Source organism: Mytilus edulis, chromosome 13, assembly GCF_963676685.1.
Source record: "Mytilus edulis chromosome 13, xbMytEdul2.2, whole genome shotgun sequence".
NCBI lineage: Eukaryota > Metazoa > Mollusca > Bivalvia > Mytilida > Mytilidae > Mytilus > Mytilus edulis.
This window is the reverse complement of record NC_092356.1, coordinates 5993828-6006168: the sequence shown is the minus strand read 5'-3', so window position 1 is coordinate 6006168 and position 12341 is coordinate 5993828. Positions and strand designations below refer to the sequence as shown.

At 31.2% G+C, this 12341-nt stretch overlaps 1 protein-coding gene across 1 annotated transcript in view; it reads left to right on the top strand.

Moving 5' to 3' along the window:
• Positions 1-566: 566 nt before the first annotated feature.
• LOC139501638 (uncharacterized) overlaps positions 567-12341 on the top strand; it is a 34726-nt gene continuing 22951 nt past the window's right edge. The window contains exons 1-7 of the mRNA XM_071290765.1: positions 567-900; positions 4336-4400; positions 5992-6163; positions 6896-7201; positions 8085-8139; positions 9616-9686; positions 11153-11200. Coding sequence (XP_071146866.1) covers positions 4368-4400; positions 5992-6163; positions 6896-7201; positions 8085-8139; positions 9616-9686; positions 11153-11200 — 685 coding nt within the window. The 5' untranslated portion in view covers positions 567-900; positions 4336-4367. The remainder of the gene's footprint in view (positions 901-4335; positions 4401-5991; positions 6164-6895; positions 7202-8084; positions 8140-9615; positions 9687-11152; positions 11201-12341) is intronic.

Sequence of the window (12341 nt, the reverse complement as noted above, 5' to 3'; positions counted from 1 at the left end):
AAAGACAAGCAGGAGAAATTTAATTAAGGGTCACAAGACATATTTATTTTAGATAACAATAGGATACATATATATTTTCATATTAATGTGAAAGGATGATATATAATTAAAAACTTTGTTTTCGTGTACGTGTGATTTCAGTATTTTAGATTAATTTAGACGTCCAACCGACATATGGCATCCACTGTTGTGTTTGCGTTGTATAGGACGCGACCAAAAAGCAAGATTTTATATACGTCGTTCTATAACGTCAGACAGACGTTTACCAAACGACGTTGAGGTTAGGTCGCCGACGTTACGACCTATTTTTGGTAGTTTTAAACGCATTGATAAAATAAATTCTTTTATTTTACTCAAACTAGAACATGATATGTTTTCAACATATCAGGTCATTACTCTTTTGTTCCTTATGCATTCATTCAAAAGTTTCCTTTATCAAAAAAAAAATAAAAAAAACATTTTAACTTTAAAGTCTGCACGATTTTTTAATACATTTTTGCTATTCTAATTTAGGTTGATGTTAAATACCAGACATCAAACTTTAGTTGGAAATCATTTGCATGGTCTGTCAGTTTTCTATTGAAAAATATCAGGTTTAAATTTTCGATTTAAAATACAACGAGTTATTTTAAATCAGTCGCAATGCGAGGTACATCATACAATTATAAATTTTGAGGTTCGTCCAAATGAATCACTAAATATCATTTTAAAGTTCATATGCGGAATCTGTTGTGTTTGAATAGAAGTAAATGTTAAATAGCATTTCATTACAGTGATGAATATTGGAAGATACTATACAATGGACACTCTATACTTTCAAGTCAGTTACTTATAATGGAAAACATAAAGCATTCATTGCATCATCTTTGTCTTGTTAAACCCTGGATGAAATAGTTTCAGGTAAGCATATTTAGTTAACTGAACATGGTCATTTTATATTTTATCTATCTTAAGTTGTACATTTTTTTGGAGAGAAAGGCAGGCGGACGGCTTCAAACATTTCCGTGCAATAACTTATAAACCGTTTAACAATTGATTTTCAAATTTCGATTTGTTATTACTTATGACAAAAAGGAGGTGAAGTTCAGTATAGACTTTTTTTACTTTTACCGTTCAGGAGTTACCGTATGTCCCTTGATCTATTGGAAACTGACAGCTGACAACTGTGTCCGTGCAATGGCTTATAAACCTTTCAAGTAATGCTTTTCAAATTATGAGCTGCTGATTTTGATGACAAAAATTAAGATCAAGTTCGATATATATGATTTTTATTGTTCAGGAGGTATGCTCCTTGATTTATTGGAAACTGACACTTTATTTCGTTTCCGTTCAATAACTTATCATACAATTTTTATCACAAATAAATATCTATGAATAAATGACGACAGTATATATTCGATTTTCCACTTTTGTAAAAATGACCGTATACACAACATTAAAACCCAGTATATATAACATGTTTGTCAGTAACTGTTACTACTAAAAATCAAGTACTGTATCTATTATCACAGGTATGTATGTATCCTTGTTCGCAAACTTTGGTCATTTCCTATCCATAGTTTGTTTTCTGATTTTGAGTATTGAAGTTTTAAACAAAATTGTACCAAGAAAATTCATTTATTTTACACATTTGTTGTCAACATGTGAGGTCATAACTCTTTTGTTGGGATTATAGATACTGAACAGTATCGTTCTGTATGCATTCATTCAAAGGTTTACCTAAATAAAAAGTACTGAGCACGATATTTAAATCATTTTTGAAAGTTTAAATTCAGTACCTAAACTGAAATTGTTAAACTACAATTTTACAATTCTTATTTAGGTCAATGTTAAATATAAGACTTCAAGTTTTAGTTCAAATATCATTTGCATGGTCTGTCAGTTTTCTATTGAAAAAATATCAGGTATCCTGTTTAAATGTTTATTCTAAATACAGCAAGTTATTTAAAATATGTCAATATAAGGTACACATATTCATAAAAGAATTATAAATACTGTGCTGTGTCCAAATGAATCACAAAATATCCCTTAATATAAAAAGTTCCAATGCAGTATCCGTTCAGTTAGAAGTGATATCAAATAACATTTCACAACAATGACGAATATGTCATGAAATTGCACAATACACACTCTGCACTTCCTAGCCAAAAACTCAAAATGGACAACATACAGCATTTATTTCATCATCTTTGTTTTATTAATATTTATAAATGGATCAAGTAGTTTGAGGTAAGCAAAATAAGTTCAGTAAATATTGTCATTCTACGTTTTATATATCTTAAATCATTTTAATATCTTTGAAAATGTAACAACAATTACATGATTTCACTAACCATGTTAACTCAATCTTCACAAAATGATATGATTGTAAATGTCCTCATGTTAGTCTTAAAAATGTCAACTTATAAAGACAATTAAACTCTTTTTGCAATGTGTTCACACACTTTCAAATATTGTTTTAAAACTACACTATTAAATAACAAAGCAGGCTACCCGTTGTCACTTGTTGGATGTGAGTTCTGTATTCTTTAAGAATCATGATAAGGAAGGAAATAAATGATGATTAGAAATAAATCAAATTATCACAATTATATTTCTGATTTTGAGAAAATTGATGTAAAATTTGTTAATAACGTGTAATACCACCAATGATTTTCCCCTATTAGTCTTTGTTAAATTTGCACTTTTAAAACAATTGTGCATAATTTATCTTTGTTTCAAATAAAGCTATGGGTAAAGTTTCATCCTGTCAAGTACTATAGACAAAATTTCGCATAACATTCATTGCATATAAGAAAATAACCATCACTGGAAGTTAACCAATCAAATGTTCACCTCGTTTTTACCTGTGTACAAGCTTTAGTAACCATATAACCTCATGTTTCCAATTTTTTTTATAGAAACACAAAATAAAAAAAAAATAATGGTGCTTTGAAACACCCATGATATATAATTATGACCCGAAATGTGTTTCACTGCACTGACGTAGGATTAATTTTCTACAAGATGACAAAGACGGTTTGTCAATAGACGCTATATACATTTCAAATGTTTACGAAGTATGACGAACATAACCGGTATAATAATACACATTTAAAACACCACTATTTACCATAGTATTAATAAAGTGCTATCCTAGTAACAAAAAGTGTTGAACTGTGATCTTTTCATTGAGTCGATTAAAATAATTGTATTGATCTTTATGTAAACGTCTTGTATTTTTAAATGCATTAAGAAAACATATTTTGTTCTGTTGTAGGTTTCATAGTCAAATGTCATATGTGAACATATTTTATGTTATAGTTTGTAACTTTATCCAGTATTTCTCTAATAAAATATGTACTTTTCCTATATTTCACATCGAAAAGCCTTTATAAACATAAGATCACAAACCTTTCTTTTTTTTCAAATGATAATTTGAAAGAAGCACTTACAAGTCAGAAAACTCAAATACCAAACAAGAGTTGTTGTGAAAATTGTCAAAATACCCGGATTATTTTTTTGTTACACACATTTACTATTTTAACTAAAATTATAATAAGACAAACTATTCTACAATTCTCCCGACAGCTCACTGTAGCACGCATCAACATCGAATGGACAACAACTGGTACAGGCATTTTCAAAAGTAGAATCTTAACAAGAATAACTTGAAGATAAGGTGTGTTTTGTATATGCAACGTTTTGTTTCTTTTGTTCTTAAAACGTGACTGTATTTTAATAGATCCTGTCAGCATGTTATTGTTCTATAATATGTCATTATATTATATTTCTATTATAAATTAGAAAATACGTTGAACCAAACACTATTATTTAATCACGTAGTGGAATGAACCATTTGTGGATTCTTATAAATTCTATAGAACTTTTGGCTATTTTAAATCTCGGTCTATTTCTGAAATTAATTCTTACATACTTTTGATTTTTTTAACCCTGTATGCTAACATTGCCCATGTGAACATTTTAAATTGTTTGTATAAACATTCAACGATACAAATATGTGACGTATACATTTTCTGACGTCAGACGCGCACAGCAATTGTTTCTTTTAAAATTGTAACACGATGATGACTGCTGTACCAATATTTCGACTATTTTATTTATTATGTCTCTTTAGTTCACGCATCACTGTAAATATGATGAGACTGTCATACAAAGTGAGAGGTTTAGCGCTGTAAAACCAGGTTTAATCCACCATTTTCTGCCTGTACCAAGTCAGGAATATGACAGTTGTTGTCCATGTGTTTTTTCGTTTGAATTTTGCAATGATTAGGGACTTTCCGATTTGATTTTCAATTTATGTTCCTTAGATTTGTTTAATGTTTTTCTTTTTAGGTGGCATAGATTATAAATGAAGAACAAAATTCATGGACATGTTTATCCTACTGACTCTCCTTCAGGTATATATCATTTAAATCTGACACATATGTTTTCTTTTCTGTATCGCCGTCTTGTTTTGGGTTGCAGAGTACGGTTAAGGAAGTTTACCACACAGTTGTTACATAAATATTAAATTTTGAACAAATAGTTATTTTAATGTAGTAGAAAAGAAAGGATATGGGATAATCCCACGATGCATTGATGACATCAAATCAGTATTGCACAGCAAAAAAGAAAAAAAAAGCAATGAAGCATCGCCGTTATTGTTGTTCTTCATCTCAAAGTCACAGTGAGGTCTTTCAATGGAGCAAAAGCAAACACACTCTCAGTTCACTGCCAGTTTAAGACGCCCCTAGCAACGGTTAGAGGGGATTTTTTTTGGCACACTGACGATCATCAGATGCATATTTCGACGAAACCTGTCCGTTTCGTAATAAATAAAGGCCTATTCTAGAGGTGGCGTGAATCAGATAAGGATACTTAAAAAAATCAAAACCTATAATCTAACACTCTTTCATCTTGCAATAGTGATAAAACATATTTCACTTTATACAAGTGTTCTCCATTCCAAACTAAACGATCAATTGAAAGGGTTGGTCCTGCTTTTTTCACAAAAAAAAAGGAGTAGCCAAAGAAGTTTGAATTATCCTTAAACTGTACTTTCTGCTACAATTTATATAGATGATGTTCTATCACTAAATATTTCAAAATTTGGTGACTATGTTGAATGCATCCATTCGATCGAACTTGAGATAAAGGATACACCAGATAACAGTTAGGTATACCTCATACCTTGAATTACATAGTTATTGAAACTGACAATCAGAGTCGGTTGAAACAAAACTTTTCGACGAAAGAGATGATTTCAGTTTCCCAATTGTGAACTTTCCATTTCTATGTAGCAACATTTCTGCAGCGCCTGCATGCGGGGTATATATTTCCCAGTTGATACAATATTCCAGGGCTTGTATTTCCTATCATGATTTCAATGATAAAGGGTTGCTGTTAACAATGAAACTATTAATCCAAGAGTTCCAAGTGGTGAAATTGAAATCATCCCTTTTTCCATTTTACGGACGCATTACGAGTTGGTTGACCGTAATGGAATTACCGTTTTACATGATCTGTTTACCCTTCTGGAGTTTTTGTTGGGTTCGTGTTACCTAGTCTTTTGTTTAATATGTTGTGTTTTGTGTATTATTGATTGTCTGTTGGTCTTTTTCTAGCCATGGCGTTGTCAGTTTTTTTACTTGAGTTTGAATGTCCTTCTGGTATCTTTCGCCTCTCTTTTAAAGTATTTCCGAACGTAAGGCAAGGAATCAGAGCTTGAATGGGAGAGAAATATCTTAATTTAAAACACTTTCCACAATGTTGTAACAGCAAAGTAATATAACATTTATTTGTACAATTTCGTATTTGATTTTGCCTAGCAACATTATTGGCGAGTGCTATCTAGACTCAATGTACGTCTTAATACACATTTTTAAGGCTGCTGTTTTTGATAAGGTCAACGTGCTCACAAACCATTGACTATGTGCGTTTGTGTCGAAAAATTACAATTTTAATTGACGTATTGTTTGAATTATTGATGGATATTTATCTTTTTTGTAGATGTTATCCTTAAATGAAGCATACAACTTTACTTGTCCATCGCAGGCACACTGGAATCTTCGGGCAAAATCCATGTGTAAGCCTGAACGAAATTATACTTGCTTATTTAACGTAACTTTTGGAGTAAATGTATACAATGATACGTGTAACAGACCTAGACTTTTAAGTCCTGGTAAGCCTTTTTAGATGTATAGATAGTTGTACTATTAATATTAGCATTGTTTTGAGCACAACATATGACCAATATGTCATACATGTCATATATGTTAAACAATAACTGTATTTTCATATAATAAAAATGTTTGATAAACAATTAAAAAGAAAGTTTATTCAATGAATAATAGTCGTTTTTATTAATTATTTTATTTCACTGTAAATAAATAACTTGGTTGTGCACGTATTTAATAACATGTACCTGAATTAAGAGGTGACAAATGTAGCGAAATATAACTTATAATGTAAAGTATTACTAGATATAGAAAGATGTAGTGTGAGTGCCAATGAGACAACTCTCCATCCAAATAACAATTTAAAAAAAGTAAACCATTATAGGTCAATGTACGGCATTCAACACGGAGCCTTGGCTCACACCGAACAACAAGCTATAAAGGGCCCCTAAATTACTAGTGTTAAACCATACAAACAGGAAAACCAACGGTCTAATCTATATAGAATAAAAAAAAACGAGAAACGAGTAACACATATTAATTACATAAACAAACGACAGCTACTGTACATCAGATTCCTAACTTCGGACAGGTGCAAATATTTGCAGCGGGATTAAACCTTTTTGATGGATCCAAACCTTCTCCCTTTTTCTGAAACAATAACATAACATAACAACATAGAAAAACACACGATAAAATATCAATTGGCAGGCACTTCTTTTACTTAATATTTGCAGGACATAAATACGTCTTTCAGCCGAACTTAAACAGAGCAACATGCAGTGCAACTAGATATCAGCCTTTTAATTTTGACACAATTGGGCACAGTGACTGCACCTTTCAAAAAACTCTTTGTAACAGCTTAGGTCAGGAAACTTATGACGACGGCAACACTACAGTCGATAGAAAATGTATTTGCAATACCGATAGAAGATATTCGTTTGTCAAGATACCGAAAAATAAGTGTTACTGCGATCCTTTAATTGAAGATTGCTCCTGTTATCTCGTAAACAATCGATACAACAAAACGAACGATTTGACAGGTAAAGTAAAGTATTGTTTTAGTCAGATTTAAGTTCTATCAATATTGTATTTAGCTTGTTTATTAAAAATCGAAATTAATTTAAGGGTTAACGTTCAGGAAACTTTTAAAAAACGTGTTTATCTATAAGAAAAATTCAAACAGTCATCACTTTCCAGAAGATATCTATAATAATGAATACGTTATTTTTATGCATATTTAATGTTCATTATATGTTTAATAATTCATAATACTCAATTTTAGAGAAACATTCGTCAGGTTTACAACACTTATGTTAAGTAACTTTGTCGTTTTTCATGTATTGGTTAGTTTTCCCGTCGGTATATGCCAACTATTTTAATGTTATTAAAAACAAATTACAAGGCTACATATATAAAGGAAGATGTGGTATGAGTGCCAATGAAACAACTCTCCATCCAAGTCACAATCTATAAAAGTAAACCATTATTAGTGAATGTATAGTTTCCAATACGGAGCCTAGGCTTATTTCTAAGGAATTTATGCAAACCCCTAACTAGCTTGGGACGCTTTAAAACTTGACATATTGTACAGATTCCTGTCTATTATTATAGACATCAGGTTGCCTTCCAATGGTTTTTCTGATATTTCTTGTCATCTGGTTTTAGCTTAAAAACATTTACACAATTATGTACTAAAATACGTACATGTTGCTCGCAAGTATAAAGTGAATAGCATCTTAAGTTCTGAAAAATCTTGTGTATGAGTAAAACCAACACACTTTTATAGTGTAATGAAAACATTTGAAAGTGTTTGCATACCTGCTGGTTATCGAGATTCCAACCATTAACACTGACGTAGAAGATTTGTAGTGATTTCTTTTTTAGAAGAAATTAAAACGTTTCAACTATTCAATTTTTTTTCAGACATCAAATGTTATTATGACACGAAAATGACAAGACTTCCTTACTTAAGAGAAATGTAAGTTTTTGTTTATTTCTCAAATTGTATTCATTTATTTTGTCAATGTTTTGTTCTGCAAATTAATATATATAAAATACATATTATGTCTCTGTAACGTACATCAATGTTTCTGGGATTTACGACTGGTTATGTATTCCAACGTTTATGTGCTACTAGTTTATAACAATTCCAAATAGATGTATATGTATTAACTTAGCCTACGACGAACAGATCCTGAAGTTTAACAAATTTTTTCTGTCTAATCTATCTAAAAAACGACGGATTTTGCTAGCAGCTTCTTTGCTTTAGATAGTTGTACACTCCGTTAATATTAAAAATTATATTTGTTTTTATTGTCGAGCCTTCAACTGTTGTCACAGAAAGCTCGATATTGGGATAGTGTTCTGGTGGCGGCGGGTTAGCAAACTTTTTGAAAGCGTTATATTTTAGAAGGTGCTAGACCTGGAAGCGTCATACTTCGTATATAGATGCCTCATGTTACGAAGTTTCCTTCAGTCACATGTCCAATGTCCTTGACCTCATTTTCATGGTTCAGTGACTACTTGAAAAAAGTTAAGATTTGTTGTAATGTTGAATTCTCTCTTATTATAAGTAGTAGGATAACTATATGTGGTATATGCGTACCTAACAAGGTCGTCATACCCATCAAATAGTATTCACTTGACCTTGATTTCATTTTATGGATCAGTGAGCAAGGTTAAGTTTTAGTGGTACAGTTTATATCTCAAATACTATAAGCAATAGGTCTAAACTATGCGGTGTATGGAAGAACAGTAAGGTGTACATGTACAACTGTCAGGTGACATCTGACCATGACCTCATTTTCATGGTTCGGTGGTTATAGTTTAGTTTTTGTGCTCATGTCTGTTTTTATACTGTATGCAATAAGTCTACTATTTTGGTGTATGAAATTATTGTAAGGTCTACATGTCTAGCTGGCAGGTGTCATCTGACCTTGACCTCATTTTCATGGTTCAGTGGTCAAAGTTCAGTTTTTGAGTTTTGGTCTTTTTTTCTAATACTATATGCAATAGGTCAACTGTATTTGGTGTTTGGAAATATTTCATGATCTATATGTCAATCGTGCAGGTTTTATTTGACCTTGACTTCTTTTTCACGGTTAAATTACATTGATCAGTTTTTGTGTTTTGGTCTGTTTTTCTTAGACTATAAGCAATGGGTTAACTATATTTGTTGTATAGAAAAAATGTTAGCGGTACATGTCTGCTTGGTATGGTACATCTTACCCTGCTATCATGTTCCTGGTTCATTGGTCATTGTTTACTTTTCTTGGTTAATGTTAATTGTATGTGACAGTTGTAATAAAGCGTTATATTTAGGACTATCAACAAAACATCAATGATTAGTAAAGAAGGGGAGACATTTTTGCGTGTGCACTCTTGTGTTATTTTTTCTCATTGAATCTGTACAAAATTATGTATCAATATGCAAGTGTATAGATTTTTTTTTCAGGTTTAATAGTTCACGGACAATAAAGATCATCGAGTTTGACAGCTTCAAATACAACCTAAACTATCCTACAAGTACGTTTTAACTTTATAAAGGCAGAATACCCAACTGATACATTGGACACAATTATAAATCACTCAGCATTAATAAGTTCTAGGAAAGATAAACATAACAATACTTTCAATTTCAAAGTTATAGTTTGTTCAAGTTTGTCTAAGTTTGTTTTTAATATTAGGAAACATATCAGAATAGAATTATAACAATTCTCATTTTCATTTCTCAGCATTACAACATGTTTGTTTGATTTAATATTGGAACTAGATTCTGAAAATCAATGATTGTCACATTCTTTTTCATGAAATCAGTTTACCAATCACTAATTACAGGCAGTTGATACTTAACAGCTCCTTCAAGGAACTGTTGAAGCAATTGTACAGAACATATTATTAAAATGTCGACCGTTATTAAAAAATAAAATATACAGATTCGTGTTGTACTTTCAGCAGACATGTTTTGTGATTAATTGTTGATTGGTTGTTTTTTGAAGTTTACAGAATAAGTTTATAGGAAAAAAGCAAGTTAACTTGATCATGTTGATGTCTCAAAACTGTTCAATACCTGGACAGGTCGTCGTTTCATGATCTTCTTATATCAAAGCTGACCGTTGATAACATTCACGGAACTGTTTAATATATAATATATATTACCAATACAGCAAAATACACATTTTAAAGTTTCGTTTTCATTAATGATCATGCTTGTATGAATCAAAGAATGGTTATAAATTTTGGAGAAGACTATGAGTCACCGTACGGTCTTAATTGAGCAAAGTCCATACGACTTAGTCAGCTGTAAAAGGTTCCGAAATGACAAATGTAAAACAATCCAAACGAGCAAACTGGCTGAGTAATAACAACATAGTAGGCGTGTTCGAATAAGATTCGTTTTGCAAAAAGGAACTTGAAGACAAACTTTTTACCTGGATCTTATTTATTGTGTATGCTATTAAAGGTGAAAAGTCTTCAACTTAAGTTAATCAAATGCTTAATACTACATTAAATGACGCTCAAAAGCTATTAGATATTTTTGTCTTTTACAGCTGGTTTTCCTGTTTGAATGGTTTTATATTTGTCTTTACGGGGTCGCTTTACAGATTGCTGTTCGGTTTGAGTTAATGATCCGTGTTGAAGACCGTATTTTGATCTATAATGGTTTACTTTTACAAATTTGGACTTGGATGGAGAGTTGATTCATTCACATCATATTTTCTTATATCTATCTAAAGATCGTAACGATACTATGTGGATAAATCTTTCGGTTTTCAAAAGCTAAATTGACAGCGCGTCATCACTACAATGTCTTCCATTTTTACGGTTATAACCATTAGTTGACGTAATGGGGAGATTATATTGACAAAGTAGAATTCTAACTGGTCGGTTACAATGAAATAAAACTATTCATTAATTGAAAATTAACAATGAATATGTTGTTACATCCAAATATAGCTCAGTTACACTTAAAAACCTTCGTATAATTGTAGATCGCAACAAAGCAGCCATATCGATAGTGACATTGTTATTAGCATACTGTAAGTATTCTTAAATATATTTCACGGCGGGTTCCACATGTGGAGCAGGATCTGCTTACCCTCCCGTAGCACCTAAAAACACCCCTAGTTTTTGGTGGGGTTCGTGTTGTTTATTCTTTAGTTTTCTATGTTGTCTCATGTGTACTATTGTTTGTATGTTTGTCTTTTTCATTTCTAGCCATGGCGTTGTCACATTTTTTTTTCGATTTTTGAGTTTGACTGTCCCTTTGGTATCTCGCGTCTCTTTTTTGTTTTTCTTCTTCGAATTCTAAAGAATATTTAAAAAAAAAAGACATGAAGAAGTGCATAGCAAACTGCTCATTTTAGGGGAATTATGATTTTGTTTTAATAAGTGTGTAGTGAGTTTTTGAAGAATAGTATTAAAATAAAACTTCTTTCTTGTACGGTAGTTAAATGTGTAGTTTTAGTGTATCAGCGCAATCACAAACTTGAAATACGCTAAAAATCCGTAGTCATTTTTTACAGATTTTATCGCAAAAAAGACAACACTCACTACAATATCCTGATTGTTTTAGCTAAGTTGTAATATGTGTTACAATGTACAAAACATAATTTCGTAAGTGTAGTGGTACATGTATGCTAAAATTGAAAACATTTGTGTTTGAATGAGGGAACATTTATATTTCAATACAAATGACAGTCTAATGAGTGGATTTCTTCTATATTTGCGTAAAAATCATCGTTTGGCAACAAAAATGTGTCATCTGTACACATTTTTTTTTTAAAACAAGCTGGGTGTGAATCTTCATATGTGTTTTTTTGCACGTCTTAAGAAGTAGACTTATTCAGTTCTTCAATTTTAACAATTTTCAAACGATGACAGTGGTGCAGGGGTATTTTGAACTAACCCAAGTTGGAAAGATCGTGTGTTCGAATCTCACTGCCGGAGAGGAAATAATAATTTCCTATAATAATTGAAACTCACTGCCGGAGGTGGAAATATCATTTCCTATATTAACTGTTACTTAACTTAACATAATTGTACTTTTAATTTCAAAAACCATATCCAACAAAATATTGATGTTGGTTTTTAGAAGAATGTATTTGCTAACGTTAAAATAAAAAAAAAAACTATTACAGTAACTGTAACTATATTATAATTTATGTTAATATGTTAAAG